The sequence below is a fragment of the Carlito syrichta genome, unplaced genomic scaffold (assembly GCF_000164805.1).
Source record: "Carlito syrichta isolate Samal-C Ts95f unplaced genomic scaffold, Tarsius_syrichta-2.0.1 Scaffold303562, whole genome shotgun sequence".
Lineage (NCBI taxonomy): Eukaryota > Metazoa > Chordata > Mammalia > Primates > Tarsiidae > Carlito > Carlito syrichta.
Window position 1 is genome coordinate 146,729 of NW_007247658.1, and position 18,732 is coordinate 165,460.

General features: G+C 39.1%; 1 protein-coding gene across 1 annotated transcript in view; it reads left to right on the forward strand.

Moving 5' to 3' along the window:
- The window catches only part of TOPBP1 (topoisomerase (DNA) II binding protein 1), a 71,355-nt gene that overhangs the window by 16,969 nt on the left and 35,654 nt on the right, over positions 1 to 18,732 (forward strand). Inside the window, exons 10-15 of the mRNA XM_008058640.2 lie at positions 4,137 to 4,453; positions 5,099 to 5,271; positions 8,917 to 9,128; positions 10,220 to 10,506; positions 16,700 to 16,873; positions 16,964 to 17,073. Coding sequence (XP_008056831.1) covers positions 4,137 to 4,453; positions 5,099 to 5,271; positions 8,917 to 9,128; positions 10,220 to 10,506; positions 16,700 to 16,873; positions 16,964 to 17,073 — 1,273 coding nt within the window. The remainder of the gene's footprint in view (positions 1 to 4,136; positions 4,454 to 5,098; positions 5,272 to 8,916; positions 9,129 to 10,219; positions 10,507 to 16,699; positions 16,874 to 16,963; positions 17,074 to 18,732) is intronic.

Below are 18,732 nucleotides of genomic sequence, written 5' to 3' on the forward strand. Positions count from 1 at the left end.
TCAGGAGAGATGTTTTTTCCCTTTACCCTAAGCCAAATGTACTTGCCATCTGTCTTTGCAGGGCGGATTTGCAGTTGCTGTTAGTTGATTAGTTGGTTGGTTGGTTTTGGTTTACTAAAGGTATTTCCCTTCAGTGATCCTGGGTTTGTTTTGTCAGGGTATATCTGCTCTACCTCTAATTTATGTGAAATCAAAGGCTTATTTCCTGCCCCTCGTGTGATACCCTTAAATTCCAAGGGTGTAGTTATCGCACAAATAGATTCGACCTGACCCTTATCTTTAGTAACCACTTAATGCGACTACTTTATTTTTAACCCTTGAGGATTTCTCTCAAGAACCATGGGGTACTTTGTGAGGATTGGTTAAATAGGTATATTGCATGAAATTGAGTTTTGGTCTTCTGATAACCCCTCACTGGTGAGGATGTGCCCCATGGGTGGTTTTGTGTCCTTTATCCCCCCCCCCTTTAGCAGGATTTCTTTTGTTTTCTTTTGCATTTTGCTGTGCCTTAATATTGTGTGTTTAGAGGTTTTCTTTTGTTGTTGCTTGGTTTTTGGGGTTTTTTTGAGTTGGAGACTCACCCTGTCGCTTAGTCTAGAGGGCAGTGGTATGCTCCCAAACTACTGCAATCTCAACCTGCTGGGCTCAGGCGATCCTTCTGCCTCAGCCTTCCAAGTACATTACAGACATGTGCCACCATGCCCAGCTAATTTTTGTATTTATTGTAGAGATGGGGTCCAAGTTGCCCAGGCTGGTCTTGAACCGGTGGGATTATAGGTGTGAGCCACCACGCCTAGTCTTAGAAGTATTTTTTTAATGAGAGGGTTTTAAATACCTGGTCAACTGTGTTTCTAGAAAGGGGAATTCTTAGCATTTCTTCTTTATCCACACAATTTCTGTCTGTGTTATACTACAAAGTTGGCTTTTTATTTTTGGAGATGGTCTTGCTGTCACCAGGCTGGAATGCAATGGCGCAGTCATAGCTCATTGCGAACTCCTGGGCTCAGGCTATATCCTCCTGCCTTAGCCTCGTGAGTACCGGTGGGAACTGTAGACATGCAGCACCATGTCCGGGTGAAAGTTGACTGTGATCACACCATTTACTTATGCTTTAGTATTGTTTTGCATCAGGAGATCATCCTACTTTTCCAGAGTGCTCTGGCATAAAGAAGCCACCTCTTAACTGAAAGGAATTTTATACAGTATCCTTCGGCAAGAGTACTCGGTAGAGGGCAGGTGATTAATTTCTCAAGCCTTTTCTAGGGCAGCTGGTGGTTTACTGACTTTATAAGGATTAGGTGATAGTTAATCTCAGTGGGTCGCCAAGCACCTTAGAAAGGACAAAATAGAGCCAGACATGTTGGCTCATGCCTATAATCCCAGCACTTAGGGAGGCTTAGGTGGGAGGATTGCTTGAGGCCAGGAGTTCAAGAGCAGCCTGAGCAATGTAGCAAGATCCCATTTCTACAGAAAAAATTAGCTGGGTGTGGTAGCATGCACCTGTAGTCCCAGCTACTCAGGGGGCTGAAGTTAGGGGATCACTTGAGCCCAAGGGTTCTAGGCTGTAGTAGGCTATGGTCATGTCACTATGCTCTAGTTTGGGCAATAGAGTGAGACCCTGTCTCAAAAAAAAAAAGATTTTAATAAAGTTAATTCTTAAAGCAGAAATGCTTTTTATTTAAGTCAAAATCGCTAACTCTGGAGTCAAACAGACTTTAGTTCATATCTCATTTCTGCCACTTAATAACAGTGTGACCATAGGCAAGTTACATAACCTCTTAAGCCTCCCTTCATTTTGGACACAAGGCATATACTGATAGTGTCAACATGTATATGCATGTGAAGTATTGTGTGCAGTGCCTACATAAATGAATGAATGAATCCTTGAATACCTTCCAGCTGTATTGGAATCCCATAGAGCAGGGTCCCTAACCCCCAGGCCACAGACGGTTAGGAACCGTGCTGCACAGCAGGAGGTGAGTGGCAGGCAAGCGAGCAAAGCTTCATCTGTATTTACAGCCACTCCTCGGCACTTGCATGGCCACCTGAGCTCCGTCTCCTGCCAGATCAGCCCCAGCATTAGATTCTCATAGGAGTGAACCCTATTTTGAGCTGCACATTTGAGGAATTTAGGTTGCATGCTCCTTATAAGAGTCTAATGCCTAATGATGTGAGGTGGAGCTGAGGTGGTGATGCTAGCACTGGGAGTGGCTGCAAATACAGATTAACATTAGCAGTGAGGTTTGACTGTACAAAGACCATAATAAATAAATTGCTTGCAGGCTCATATCAACTCTGTCAGTGAGTGGCAAGTGAGTCGATGTATTTTAGTATAACTGCATCTGGTGGCAGGCATTAAATCAGAATCTAACACTTACTTTAGTCCACGCATGGCCTGACCATTATTTTATTAACCACTTCCATCTGCGCCTCTTTTTTTTTTTAATGGTGAGTTGTATATTTCATTATATATTACAATGTAATAATAATGGAAATAACTTGCACAATAAATGTTGTGTGCTTGAACCATCCCAAAATTATCCTCCTTACCCCCACCCCTACCCCCATCCATGGAAAAATTGTCTTCCATGAAACTTAGTCCCTGATGCCAAAAAGGTTGGGGACTGCTGCCATAAGCACATACACTTTTTCTCTAAATGGGTAAACAGTAAATATTTTAGGACTTCCCAGCCACAGCCTATCTCTGTCATATATTTTATTCTGTTTTGTTTTGATAACTATTTAAGAATGTGAAAATCCTTTTGAAAAGCATTTAATTTTTTAAGTTGACAGATAATTGTACATATATATGGGGTTACATAATGATTTTTCAGTACACGTAATGTACAGTGATCAGATAAGGGTAATAATCATATCTATCATAAAAATGTAAAAATCATTATTAATTCCCAGGCTGTGTGAAACAGCTGTGAGCTGGGCATGGTGACTCATGCTTGTAAGTCCAGCACTTTGGAAGGCTGAGGCGGGAGGATTGCTTGAGCCCAGGAGTTCAAGACCAACCTGGGCAACATAGTGAGAACCTGTCTCTATTTTTTCAAAAGCTAAAAAACAAACAGGCTGTGGACCCAATTTGGCCTCTAGGCTGCAGCTTGTCAACCCCAGCCGTAAAAGTGTTGCCTTGCAACACAGCACCATTAGAGTTTGTTGTTGTTGTTGTTGTTGTTGTTTTGTTGTTGTTGTTTTTGAGTTGGAGTGTCACTCTGTTGCCCAGACTGGAGTGCAGTGTCCGCTCCACTGCAGCCTCAACCTGCTGGGCTCGGGCGATTCTTCCGCCTCAGCCTTCCAAGTAGCTGGAACTACAGGCATGCGCTACCATGCCCGGCTAATTTTTTGATTTATTGTATAGATGAGGTCTCGCCAAGTTGCCCTGGCGGGTCTTGAACCCGTGGGCTTAGGCAATCCACTCACCTCAGCCTCCCAAACACGGGATTACAGGTTGAGCCACCAAGCCCGGCACCATTAGAGTTTTCAAAAGCATACTAAGTTTTTGCTTCTTGTACTTTTAGCCTTAATATGACAGTCTTTATTGCATATTAGAGGCTTCATATTTTAGTTAATGACGTTTATATTTTTTATAGCTATGGTTTGTTTGTTTTACTACGCATCAGCAGTCTTTATCCTAAAATGAGATTGTTGAGGCCACTGCTTGGGTCCTCGATCAGTTGTTTTCTTATGAAATCTGTTAGCTTCTATTTCAATATGAAACATTTTAGGAATTTTTGAAGCAGAAGTAACGATAACTTTCCTATTGCATTTATTGTTATTTCCATATTAAGGGCTTGACATTTACACCACTTAGGCCTGTTAATTCTGTTTTTTCCATAATGATATTTTCTTCATTTCTGTTCTGAATTATCTAAGCCAGTTTTGGAGTTAGCACAGTACTATTGGAGCTTCATAGTTTTCAACTAATTCAGGGTTCTAGTATAATACAGATCATACTCTCAGTAACCCTGGAGATGGGGTGGATCCACATCCCTTTATTGGGTATATTTAAGTCTTAGTTTTTAAAGTATGGTCAGAATTCTCAGAGTCCATATAGCATTCTTATTCTTGCTAGGAAATAAACTTGAAGATAAATTATCTGTTAGAAAACATTTCTTTTTGTCTTTCAGTTGAAGCTGAGAAGTCTGAAGTTGCGCCCTTTGGTGATTCTACTCACATTACTTTGCAAGAAGAAAACCAGTCTTCTGTCAGTCATTGCCTTCCTGACGTTTCTACAGTTACTGAAGAAGGCTTATTTAGCCGAAAGAGTTTCCTCATTTTGGGATTTAGTAATGAAAATGAATGTAATATTGCAAGCATCATAAAAGAAAATGCTGGAAAAATCACATCCCCTCCAAGCAGGACTGTTGCTGATTATGCTGTGGTTCCGCTGCTGGGGTGTAAAGTGGAAGCAACTGTGGGAGAAGTCGTTACAAATACGTGGCTGGTAAGACACCGTAGCAGCTGCAATTGGTATTGAAGGATATATGAATGCCTAGGGGGTTCGTATTTATTTTTAGGCAGTTCAACTTAAGTAAATTGGTGTTTGAATTTGAGCGCTGTCTTGATTTTGCTTTTAACAAGGGAGACTCTAAAAAGGAAGATGTACAAGCTTCTTGGTCCTCGTCCTGGTGGAGTAGAGGACACTGCTTCCCAGGGCCACAGAGCAACATTCCTTCTCAGATCACTCCAGGCCATCTCCTACTGTTTGTCTTTCCTATTTTCTCACAGCCAGAGCATGACTCGCACTTTTGTATTATCCCACCTTGGTAACTTTTCACTGGTAATTTCACTATTGGTTTCTTTTTAATTTTCCAAGAGTTACAAGAAGTAAATGATAAATTAATACATTGGAGGAAGTGAAACTTAAAGCAACATCTAGTAACTTCAGTGATAAATCTCACTGATTTTAATATCTTAATGTGATTAGTTTAAATGTAATTTGAAATGTATTGAGAACGACCATGCACAAGTTTGTATACAGCAAAATTTCTTTTCATCAAAACTAAAATTATTGCTTCTGTAAGTGTACCACTGTTAACCACTGGTTACTTATTTCAGGTCGGCTTTATTGTTTCTCTTTTTTTGAAAGGTTACTTGTATAGACTGTCAGACTTTAATTGATCCAAAGTCAAATCCTCTCTTCACACCAGTTCCAGTAATGACAGGAATGACTCCTTTAGCAGATTGTGTTATTTCATTCAGCCAGTGTGCTGGAGCAGAAAAAGATTCTTTGATATTCCTAGCAAATCGCCTTGGAGCAAGGTATGTAATATTTGTAGTGCATCTGCTGTCTTGATGTACCTTTTTATTTCTTTTGACTTCGTAGAGAACATTCCAGTTAGAATTTAGTTGCGTGTCTTTATTGTATTTATGGGTAGTGTATCAGTGATGGCTCAAGGTGGCAGAGGGAGGGTGCTAATAGATGGATACCTGAAAGCCTCTTAAGACTACAGGCATTAATGCTTGATTGGCTTAGCCACCAGGAAAGAGAATATTTAAGACTGATATTAGGCTATTATTGAATAGTGCTTGTCTAAGCATTGTACCCGTCTATGTGCTTTATGGATGAATTATTTTTTTCAGTGTGCATTCATTATTTCTCTGATTTTCAGTCAGAAATGTACATTGAGCGGCAGTAATGAATACTTTGGGAGAAAGAAAATGAACATAAAAGTTACTTTCAAAATCCATAGTGACTCAATCCCAAATTGAATATTAGATGGTGGCTGTTTTAAAAAGAAGTAGAAAATTATTATATCAGTAAATGTAAATGAACTGAACTTTTATATTAAAAAGAAATGCTTCTATTTTGTTTATTTGTTTTTTGTTTATTTATTTATTTTGAGTTCCGGTCTCACTCTCGTTACCCAGGCGGGAGTGCAGTGGCACAATCATGGCTCACCACAGCCTCAACCTCCAGGGTTCAGGCAATTCTTCTGCCTCAGCCTTCTGAGTAGCTGGGACTACAGGTGTGTGCCACCATGCTTGGCTAATTTTTTTATTTTCTGTAAAGAGTTCTCCCTATGTTGCCTAGGCTGGTCTGGAACTCCTGGGCTTAAGCAATCTTCTCACCTCGACCTCCCTAAGTTGGGATCATAGGCATGAACCACTGCACTCAGCTGGAAGATCCTTTTAGATTAGGTCATAAAGCAAAATATGACTGCATTTAAACAAAAGACTCATCTAAAACAGTGATTCGGAACATTTGGGAAAAATAAAAAAGATGGGCAAAGATGTGTTAAGTAAATGCAAACCAAAAGAAAAGGGCATTGCTGTTTTGCTATCACATAGTTTGAGTTCCAGATATGGGGAGAAAACGTACTAGTGATTCTGAAACTTCTTGTCAGACCAGATAAGCAGCAACATTATTCCCAAGACTACTAGGAGAGTCGTGTCAAAGTATCTCTGCTGGTTAAAGACAGGAAAATTTAAATATCGTTAAAGATAACTGCAGTAGATCCAGACACATCAAATGTTTAAATCATGACTTCATAATGTTACCAAACAAACCAAGGTAATTTGTCACCTTGAAAGATGGTAGGGAACCAAGCCATTATTTTGAAAGCTGGCAAAGGAAAGGATCAAATATTTACCTTGCATTTCCTTTACAATCTGCATCAAGGTAACAGGATAGTGGATAAGGTGAAGTTTCCCGTTACAAGGTATTCCCACAAGTCAGTGAAGGAGGAATGGCAGGATTGTAACCGCTAGTGAGAGAAGGAGTCTAGGTATTGAGCATCAGCAGTTACTCACACAACAAAGAGACTAGGCGTTGTGTGCTTCCTGACGAAGAATCCACCGCCACTTTGAAGTCATCTTGCCAAAAGAATCAGACCTCAGTCTTGTGGTTCTTCTCCCTCCAGCTACTGATTTATAGGAAATATGGACAGGAGAGTGACACAGTATACTATATCACAATAATATAATCAGCAAAATCCAGACTTTTGGTCCAACTCTATGGTATCAATGATCTGGTGTCTTCAACAAGCGTATATTAAGGGGTAGAGAAAGAAGGGAGAACCTATATGCTAAAAGACATTAAAAGCAAGAAACTAAATGTTTAATCTTTAAAGGAAGGTGAAGAAGTGTGATTATCTTAATTGTCCAAATAGTGGCCTCCTAATGGGAGGGGAGGAAAGGGGCTGTGTGGTACAATGGGAAAGTTCTGGGGTGACTGGCAAGATGCTGTCTTCTGATATGGGTGGTGGATATAAGGGTTTTCATCTTATGACAATTTATTTGGCTGTGTGTTTTCTTTTTTCTTTTCTTTTTAATTTTTGCTGTGTTCTGTATTTGAATTATATAAAACAATAAAAAGGTTTTTTTAAAAATGGAAATTGTGGGAAACAGCAATAACAAACGTGACAACAGACTCCATTGGATACAATAAAGAAGTACTCAGAAAAATTCAGTGAAGTGATTATGCAGAAAATTAATAGTTAAAATCAGTGACTTTTATTTATATAACCCAGTTAGAACAGCTCATAGAAGCAAGGGCAAGTTTAATATGAAACTTGGAAGAACTGCAAAAGACTTGTAAAATGCTGTTGAGAGAAACAAAATAAGACCCGAACTCTTCTCTTGGAAGAGAATATGGATAATGACGTTTACATTATTGCCTATGTTAATGTATAAATTTAACATAATCCAAATAAAAATATAGACAAAATTATTTTAGGAAGGGCACTAAGCAAGCTAATTCTAAAATTCATGTGAAAAGATTAGCAAGCAGGAAAGTTACGAAAATTCTGAAATAGAATGATTGAGACTAGCCCTAACATTTATTAACATATATTTTGTGAAACTTCACTAAAAAAGTGTGGTTACGAGTAGCTGATAAACAAGCAAGTTATCAATAGACTCAAATACAAATAGACATATGATGTGACATTTTAAATTATTAAGGAAGAGATAGCGTATTCAGTAAATAGGATTCAATAAGTTTGGAGCCACATCTCATACCAAAATAAATACCAATGGGTCAATGGATTAAATATAAAAAAATGAAACTTAAAAGTATTAGGAGGGGGGCATAGCTCATCACCAAGGGTTCCTGCATAATGAACCTTTGTATACTGAGCCCTGAATTGTACCCCACACATTTAAAATTGAAAGTTAAAAATCAATAAGTAAATCACAGATGTGAAAAAAGTATTAGGAAAGATGTGGGACATTTTTGGAAATCTTAAAAGTCAGGAACTAGAACGTAAAACCCAGAAGTCATAGAACATCAAATTCTGTATTTCTTCCTGTGTCTATAAAATATTTATATTTTGCAAATATTGCATGTGAACATGCTCCAGGAAGTTGTAGCAGGGGGAAAAAATGTAATGTGACATTTATACATTTTGCCCCTGTCATTGTTTCATGCTCCCCCTTTTGGGAGGAAAGGACAGGGTAGGTGGGTGATGACTAATTAAGCAGGTACTTTTTCTGTCTCTTCTTCGAAAGTCTAATTTACGTATGTTTCTATAAGTAAGTATTTGTGTGGGGATTAGCTTACATTTGGATAGAATAAACTAACTTTTAATCAGTATATATTTTCTTATACTGACATGAGCTCTAACCATACTGTTGTATTAGAAACTTTGGGCCAGGTGTGGTGGCTCATGCCTGTAGTCAGAGCACTTTGGGAGAATCGCTTAAGCCCAAGAGTTGGAAGTCAGCCTGTGCAGCATAGTGAGACTTCGTCTCTACTAAAAAATACAAAAGTTAGCTGGGTGTGGTGGCGCGTACCTATAGCCCCTCTTGAGCCTAAGAAGTTGCAGCTGCAGTGAGCCAAAGTTGTACCACTGCACTCCAGCCTGGGTGAGCCTGTTTCAAAAACAAATAACAAAACCCTTTGTTCTTAGTTTGCTGGATGATTGTATATATGACCATTTGCTTTTCTTTCCATTTCAATTTCAGTGTTCAGGAATATTTTGTTCGCAAGTCCAATGCAAAGAAGGGCATGCTTGCCAGTACACATCTTATATTGAAAGAGCCAGGTGGCTCTAAATATGAAGCTGCAAAGAAGTGGAATTTACCGGCAGTGACGATAGCGTGGCTGTTGGAGACTGCTAGGATGGGAAAGAGAGCAGATGAAAACCATTTTCTCATTGAAGATTTGCCTAAACAAGGTTAATATTTGTATTTTGTTCTTTTGTGTATATTTTTACAACTCGGTGGTTTCTGGGATAAATGGGTCCAAACTCGTGTTTAGGAAAAGCCATTGGTTTCTGTTGACCGTTGATTCCTTCTATGGCTCTCACTACACACCATGGCATTGGTTGCTCTCTCTCGTCTCTGGGCTTTCGCGTGTGTCCTCTAGATGCCCTTCCACTTGCCTGCTCTTCCCGCTTGTCTTCCAATACTCGGCTGAGACATCACTTTTCCTGGGAGCTTCCCTTGACTCACCAAGTGTGACCTTCGTCTTACCACAAAATTCTGTTTCACTATAACATCTTGTTATTACCCCTTTTGTAGCGCTTATCCCAGTATTATGATGTTGGTTTACTTTTGTATCTCCTTGCTAAACTATAAGCTCCCAAAAGGCAGGGAATGTGCATGTCTTATGAAGTCTGTTTCTTCAGTGTTTAACATTGGAGTAGCCATCTAATAAGTATTTTTGCTAAATGTTGAGAAAAGGTGGAAGGTAGGGATGGGAGAATACGATAGCCTCTCGTTATATGGTGACATCCCTGGGCAAACTTCAGGGACAAATTCATAGCTTAGAGACATCTCTCGGGGCCACTACTTATTTAATCAGGTAGACTGGAAATTTTATGACTGAGGCAAAATGTGATGTTTAGGTTGTATTAAAATTTCACAAAGGTTTTTCCAAACACTTGACTGCAGATAATTCTGAGTACATGTGATTGAGATTTTCTTTTTACTCTGCCATTGACTAGAATATTTATTGATATGGTCTTTGGTTGGCAAGTAGGTTTATTGAGACCATCTCAAGAGTGTGACAAGATAAAACAGAAAATCTATTTTTATTAATTATTTGTTTCAGTTCTTGTGCTTGTCTTCCTTAACATATTTTAATTCATCATCTGCTTTGTTTCTTGGAAAGCAGTTATATAACTGTGGTTTAAAGTATCCCTTAAAATATACATGAAAATTAACAGTAAAATATACTGATACTAATGCTGTATACTTCTTGTGTACAGAAAACAATGTGGACATTAGTGGCTCATATTTTTTTCTTTTCATTTTAAATCTCTAGAACAAAGTTTGGAAACTGAAATAACAAATGAGATGACTCTAAATACAAATGCCTCAGAGCACCCTGGCACACACCAGGGAATTCACAGAAAACCAGCTGTTACACCTTTAGATATGAAGCGCTTTCAGAGTAAGGCTTTCCATGCTGTGATCTCACAGCATGCCAGGCAGACTTCAGCCTCGCCAGCGGTAGGACAACCACTTCAGAAGGAACCCTCATTACACCTGGATACACCATCAAAATTTCTGTCCAAGGACAAACTCTTCAAGCCTTCCTTTGATGTGAAGGTAAGGTTTCTAGGAAGTCGTCCCAGATTTAACATAGTTTATAAAGTTAAAGTACCGAATTCTTCATCACCTCTAAAGTAGAGTAGTAAGGCTGGGCATGGTGGTTCATGCCTATTAATCCCAGAACTTTGGGAGGCTGAGGCAGGAGGATTCCTTGAGCCCAGGTGTTCAGGACCAGCCAAGGCACCACAGTGAGACCTTGTCTCTATGAAAAAAAAAAAATCACAGTTAGATGGGTGTGGGGGCACGCACCTATAGTCCCAGCTACACAGGGACTGAGGCAAAGGAATCCCTGAGCCCAAGAGATCCAGGCTGTGGTGGGTTGTGATCATGCCACTGCACTCTAGCCTAGGGAACAGAGTGAGACCCTGACCCTCCCCTCAAAAAAAAAAAAAAAAAAAAAATCCAAAAGCAAGCAAAAAATAAGTAAGGTGGAAGAGTAAATTTTCCAGAGATGATTTATACTATTGAGCTCCAGTATGTGTGGAGTCCCAGTGTCTACCCAGAGTTGGGGGTAGCATCTGTGTATATGTATGGTGGGAAATCAGGACACCTGGCTTCAGATTTCTGTCTTGATCTATGTCGATCTATTTTTTTGGGTCACCCTGTCACCCAGACTGGAGTGTAGTGGTGCAGTGGCACAATCACAGGTCACTGTAGCCTTGACCTCCTGGGCTCCAATGATCCTTCCACCTCACCTTCCCAAGTAGCTGGGACAAAGAACACACCATATCTGCCTGATTTTTTTGATATTTGCAGAGTTCTCACTATGTTGCTAAGCTGGTTTCAAACTCCTGGGCTCAAACATCCTCCCACCTCGACCTCCCAAAGTGCTGAGCTTACAGGCACTGTAAAATACTGTTAACACGTTGCTGCTTATATATTGATTTTAGGAGTACACCCAAGGTTTGCTTTCTGAAAATGTATATATTATCACCTTACTTTCCAATCATTTCCCTTAGAAAGATAAGTCTGTTTCTTTGTTTGATCTTCTGAGCAGTGGAGTATGGCTCCCTTTCTGAAAAATGTATTTGCAAGTCAAGGACTAATGTAACCTTCCAGTTGGTTTCCTTTTATTGCCCAAAGAATCAAAATTCCTTTAGAAATTTATCAAGTGGCTATTTAAGTGTCTTCTCAAGTGGCTATTCAAACCATTGTCTGTGATTTCACCATCTATGAACCTTTGCAAAATTATTGTACCCATTCACCTACTGATGTTTTTGTTCATAGGGTATTAAGAAGCAACATTTTGATAGTCTTTACCAGTAAGTTTTGGAGCAGACATTATAGATTTTACAGATTGTTCATCCTCAGAAAATAAATATTAATTGCTATCTGGGACAGTTTTCTCCAAGTTGGCTCATGTCTATTTTTGGTCAGAATTTGAGTGACTCACATGAAAAAAAAATGTGTCTTTAATATAACAAACTTAAAATCCTGAGTTTTCACATGAAATCTCTTCTGAGGCAACATTTTGGATTGTGGTGAACATTGCTCCTTATGCCTTAAGAAGTAGAGGAAAGTCACTGTCGTAGGAACTGTGAGATCCAGAACCAGCCTGCTTTTTTGCCTCTTGCTGCCCTTTACAAGCAAGTCAACCTCTTTGGGCTCATTTTACCCCCATCTATAAAACCATGCCATAAGTCCAGATTATCCTGAATGTCTCAGAGTGCATAGACTCTTGGAATAGTAAATGAAATAATATTAGTAGACAAGAAAATAGTGAAAATGTTTTCAGTCATTTACAACATTCTTTTTTAGAGACTGCAATAAAAGTTTTTGTAGTGGAAAACTGGTAGTTCTGAAATTGTCAGTATAAAAGCTACATATAAAGATTATTTAGAGTCATAGTTTATTTAGCAGTAGTTTTTCTTTTTCTTTTTTCTTTATCGGTGATCCATAAATAATGCTTCCTCCTAATGTAGTATGGCACATTAATTTCTTTACTCATAACATAGGACATGGAATAATCACATAATTGACCATCAGGCCTCACTCCCCCAAAAAAGTTAACTCTTATGTAAGCATAATTTTTAAATGACACACATCAGAAAAGTACAGTAAGTGAACTGCTCACTGAAATACTAGTGTTAACAGTTGGGAAGCCACTATACATATTCATATGAGACCATTGCCAATACTGTAGACCTTCCTCTTAGCTCCAGCCCTGCTTCCTTCTGCCTCCCTAAAGGTACACTTCTGACTTTTTTCTTTTTTGGAGTCTCACTCTGTCGCTCAGACTGGAGTGCAGTGGCCGCTCCCGACCACTGCAGCCGCAACCTGCTGGGCTCCGGCAATCCTTCCGCCTCAGCCTTCCAAGTAGCTGGAACTACAGGCGCGTGCTACCACGCCTGGCTAATTTTTGACTTATTGTAGAGATGAGGTCTTGCCAAGTTGCCCAGGCGGGTCTCGAACCTGCAGGCTCAGGCAGTCTACTCACCGCAGCCTCCCAAGGTGCAGGATTACAGGCTGAGCCAACAAGCCTGGCTCACTTCTGACTTCTAACACTAGTTTTGTTATGCTTGTTTTTGACTTTTAAACAGGTGGAATCATGGCATGTATTCTTTTGAGTCTTTGTGTGTGTGTGTGTGTGTGTGTGTGTGTGTGTGTGGGTTGTTGATATTTAACATTCATGTAGGCGTTTGTCCATATAGCTGTGTGTAACTGTAGTTTATTATTTATTCATTGTATGAATATACACAGTTTACATTTCCAGTCCTGTTGGTGGGCATTTACTTGGTTACTAGTTTTTTGCTCTTACAAAATAATGTTGCCATGAACATCCTTGTGTATGTTTCTTAGACTCTGTGTTCATGTGTTACTGTTTATTTCCATTTTAGTAAAGAATGACAAACTGTTTGCCAAAGTGGTTGTATCAGTTTATACTTCCACCAATAGTGTGTTAAGTACCCTGTGTTCTTTATCCTTGCCAGTACTTGGTATTATAAATTGTACTTCAAAATAATTTCTGGTTAACAAAAGTTGCAAAATAAAGTTAGTACAAAGAATGTCCTTATACCCTTTACTCAGATATGTAGTATTTTCATTATTATTTTTTAGAGCTCTTATATTTTTTTGTTGTGTTTCCCCGTTAACCCCAATTTTTCTTAATAAAGTTTTTTTTTCCCTTTTCTACCTTTTTTTCTTTTTTCTTTTTTAAAGCAGTAGGCATCTTGCTATATTGTTCAGGCTGGTTTCAAACTCCTGGACTCAAGCGATCCTCCTAACATGGCTTCCCAAAATGCTGGGATTAATTATAGGTATGATCCACTGGGCCCAGCCTGATTAGTATAGTACAAGTTTCTTATGTTTGGTGTGTTTCTGTTTCTCTTGGCATAAGTAATTACTTATTAATTGATGCATAGATAATCATAACATGTTATATTAGTTGGAATGTGGCTCTTAACATTATAGTTGTTCCTTGTCTCACTTAATGCTTTTTGGCCTGAAGTCAGCTTTGGTATTAGGATTTCAATCCCTGTTTTCTTATTTTCATTTCTTCATAAATCTCTGCATTCCTTCCTTTTTAGCTGGTGTGGACTGTGAGAGGCATTGGAGACTTGGAGAATCAGCAGTGCTTTTGAGGGGTGTTGCTGTACACGGGAGGCAGGACGCAGAGTTGAAGCTATAGGGCAAAGTTGGGTCAAAAGAAGGTGGTTTTGTCTTTAAGATGGAAGAACTGACCGTATGCCAGTGTATCTGATCCAGTAGCGATCCAGCAGAGGATGCAGAGGAGAGAAGGGAAAACTGCTGGGGCCACAGCCTGGAGTTGGTGACGGGGGCTGGGATCTAGTGCTTCAGTGTAAGTGCCAGGAGGGAGACCGTGCTCATGGCTCGGGTGCTAAAGGCAGATGGATTTGGTATGGGAGCGTCTGGTTTTTGTGTATGAGGAACCCTCTAAAATGCTTTGAAGACATTTTTAAAAGCAAAACTGGCATCAAGAAAGACTGTGTTCTTAAAAACACATGAAACATTGCAAAGCTCTATTAAAGTAGTAGAGCTTCTAGTAAAAATGCAAGCAGAAATAGTATTTGAACATCTGGAAAGAATAATTGAGAGTAGGCACTAGCCTACCAGTTATTAACCCTCCTATAAAGTTGCAGTAATTTAAGTGTGTGCTGAATCATTGTGCAAGATTACATTCCTCATAGGGATTTATTGTATGGTAAAAGTGGCCCCCAAAACAGACAGCTGGTAGCCATCTGAGACTCCATTTGGAGTCGAAGGCAATACCTCGACCAGATATAATGGCTCATGCCTGTAATTCCAGTACCTTGGGAGGTTGAGGGGGGAGGATCCCTTGAGCCCAGGAGTTTGTGAGTAGCGTGGGTAATATAGCAATACTGTGTTTCTACCAAAATAATTTTTTTAATTAGCTGGGCATGGTGGCATGTGCCAGTAGTCCCAGCTACTCAGGAGGCTGAGGAGGGAGAACTGCTTGAGGCCAGGCATTTTGGTTTTTAAGTAACCTCACTGTACCTAAAGGAAATAAAAGATTCATAAGAATTTGACGGCATTTAAGAAATTCTCCATGATGGCCAGGTAGTTTATACCAGTAATCTCAATACTCTGGGCGGCTGAAGTGGGAGTAGTGCTTAAGACCAGGAGTTTAAGATCAGCCTCAGTAACATAGCAAGATCCTGCCTTTACAAAAATAAGTAAACTAAATATAAAAATAAAAATTCTTCATTGTAAAAATTGGACAAATACGACTAATGACAAATTGGGAACAAATATGTGGATATTATATTAGAGTGGATTATGTACATTTAAATTCATACAAATGATATAAAAATATATTCATACAAATAAATATTTTAAAAATTCTAACAACCCAATGGAAAAATAGGCAAAGGATAGGAACAAATAACCAAAAAAAATCAAATACAAATATGACGTATGCATTAAAATGCTTAATCTCATTTTGTGTAAGATTCTTTAGCCTATAGATTGGCAAAAAGTAATCTGCTGTGGCGTTAGGCATATTAGTAGACACTCATACTATGCTCAATGAAAACATTAACATTGCTAGATACATTTTGCTGAAAAGGTTCTCTTTACTCTTGTATGTGCAAAATGGTGTGTGTACAAGGTTATTACTGTATCGTTATACTAACACAAGATTGGTAACCTAACATTCATCAGCTGAGTGCATGTTAAACACATTCTGACACATACATACATACATATGGAATACTACATGCATTCTGATACAAACATGGAATACTACATACATTCTGATACAAACATGGAATACTACATACATTCTGATACATACATGGAATACTACATACATTCTGATACATGCATGGAATACTACATACATTCTGATACATGCATGGAATACTGCACAGCTGTAAAAGAGAATGAGCAAGCCACTTGGACAACAGTCAGCTTCCTTTCAGGAGGGAACTGTAGATGACTTGAGAATTGTGCTTTTGAAGATTTTTTTCACAATTTTTCATTCATTCTGACTTCCTTATAACTCATGTCTTGTTTATATCCATCTTTGCTTACTTTCTCTGTTTTTTATGCAATTTCAAATCTAAGACAGCCAGTCATGGTGGCTCATGCCTGTAATCCCAGCACTTTGGGATGCCGAGGTGGGAGGATTGCTTGAGCCTGGGAGTTTGAGACCAGCTTGGGCAACGTAGACCACCATGTTTCTACAAAAATAAAAATATTTGCTAGGCATGGTGGCATGCACCTGTAGTTCCAGCTACTCAGGAGGCTGAGGAGATAGAATTGCCAGAGATCAGAAGTTTGAGGCCATGGTGAGCTGTGATTGTGTCACTGCCCTCCAGTCTATCCAGTCTACGTGATGGTAAAATCTGAACTCTAAAAAAACAAACAAGCAAAAAACCAAACACACACACACATACACTAGATTCAGTTAAATGTGACAAGCACTGCTGAAAATGCAAGCTTGTTAGTTTCTTTGAACCAATTTACTGGACAGAGTATGGAATTCTTTTCCTTTACAGTGTATAGAAACAGATTATGGTATTCTTATATCTTCTGGAGGAAAGCCAGAGACACTTAAACTGATCCATTCATTTTGTTGGTTATCTCCTTTCTCTCTCTTTACTCCTCCCTTCTCCTCCTCTTTTTTCCCTTCCCTGTATTCCCTCTTGCCTTCTCTCCTCCCATTTCTTCCTCTTTTCTCCTCTTCCCCTCTCCTTCATATGTACAGGATGCACTTGCTGCCTTGGAGACACCAGGAAGTTCCAGTCAACAGAAAAGGAAACTGAGCACACCACTTTCGGAAGTTATTGTCAGAAACTTGAAACTTGCTCTAGCAAATAGCTCTCGAAATGCTGTTGCTCTTTCTGCCAGCCCTCAGCTGAAGGATGCCCAGTCAAAGAAGGTAGAATGAGTTATCTTATTAAAAGGAAGCTTTAGATAAAACATTTCAAACATTAATGACTGATCTGTTTATTTTATTTTCCATGGACAGGAAGAAACTCCAAAGCCACTTCACAAGGTGGTGGTCTATGTGAGTAAAAAACTCAGTAAGAAGCAGAGTGAACTGAATGGGATTGCAGCCTCTCTAGGGGCCGATTACAGGTAGTCAGCACATCTTTCTGTTTGGTGGCTATATGGCCTAAATTTATAAGGAAACCCAAGGCTATTGAGAACACATTTATTTGTTCTTTATTGCTGTGTTATATTAGCTACAAAATCTCTCCAGTTGATTTTTAATTTTTTATGTCCTTTGAAAATACCCTCTCATGGGCCACCCCCTCGGGTCCCCTCCCACTGTGGGAGCTTTTCTGTTCTCTCAATAAATCTTGCTTTAAAAAAAATGAAAATATCCTCTCACATATCAGTTCTCTCTTACATGTGCATTTTTTAGGGTATAGTCAACAAATATTTATAACTTATTTTATGCCACTTACTATTCTAGAAACTTGGGATCTATGAATAATCAGTAGAGTCTAAAAGAATTCCTGTCTTCAAGGAGTTTATAGTGTAGTATTACATCTGGATCTGAGATTAAGTTTATTTTTGCTCAGTGGTTTTTCATATTAAAACCCTTCTGTGACTAGTGCTAAGTATTCTAGCAACCCCCCTGTATTAAGATGGCCCTTTTTTTTTTTTTTGAGTCGGAGTCTCACTCTGTTACCTAGGTGGGAGTACAGTGGCATGTTCACAGCTACCGCAGCCTCGACCTGCTGCTAGGCTTAAGTGATCCTTCCACCTCAGCCTTCCAAGTAACTGGAACCACAGGTGCACGCCACCACACCCGGATAATTTTTTGATTTATTAGAGTAGTCAGTTCTCTAGTATTGTTTCAGATGTTCTTTTCCATGATCTAGACCCAGACCATCCAGAACTGATCATCTGTTCCTGTCTCCCGCCTCCAGACAGTTAAACATCTAGGCTAGATCTTCTCAATACATCAGATACAGCAGCCCTATTTCATTATTATTGAATGAAATAAATTGCCCAGGTGATCTCAAACCACAGGACTCAGGCAATCCTATTCCCTTGCCCCCCCAAAGTGCTGGATTACAGGCGTGAGCCACCGCCATGCCCGGCTGAGCATATTTTAATTTGTATCATTTTTAAGATGTTGGAGGCTTAGATTATCAGATCTTCCCTCACTAAACCTAACAGTCTCTGCTAGAGACAGGCCTTTAGCACAGAAGGCATCAGCATCAGGGACTACTTCCTTGTTCTAGGCAGTCATGAGTGGACTGTACTCCTCCATTATCTGAAGCGCTAACTTGTTGATCACTCGTGTTCAGCTGTTCATAGATAACATAATGGTTGGTTTTACAAAGGATAAACAGTTTGAGGAAAATAATTCATTCATCTTCCCCTCTGATCTTATTTCAGTTGATTTTCTATTTGATAAAGAATTAGAGCAGGAAAATATAAAAAATTTATAGTATCTATAAGCATCTTAGTGTTTGATGCATTCGTTGTGGAATAGTGAAGCTTTCTTACTTATTTCAACCTTATTACCTTTATATACATATTATTGTATAATTGTATCTATTACCATATAGTTACCTATTATATTTATATTACCTTTTGCCAGTTGCTACACATTATCTCATTTCATCTATGTCTATAAGATTTACAATGCCAGTCTTCTTTAATATAAAAAACAGAATTTTAGCTTGGCATAGTGGCTTGTGCATGTAATTCCAGCACTTTGTGAGGCCAAGGAAGGAGAATTGCTTGAGTCCAGGAGTTAGAGACCATCCTGGGCACCAT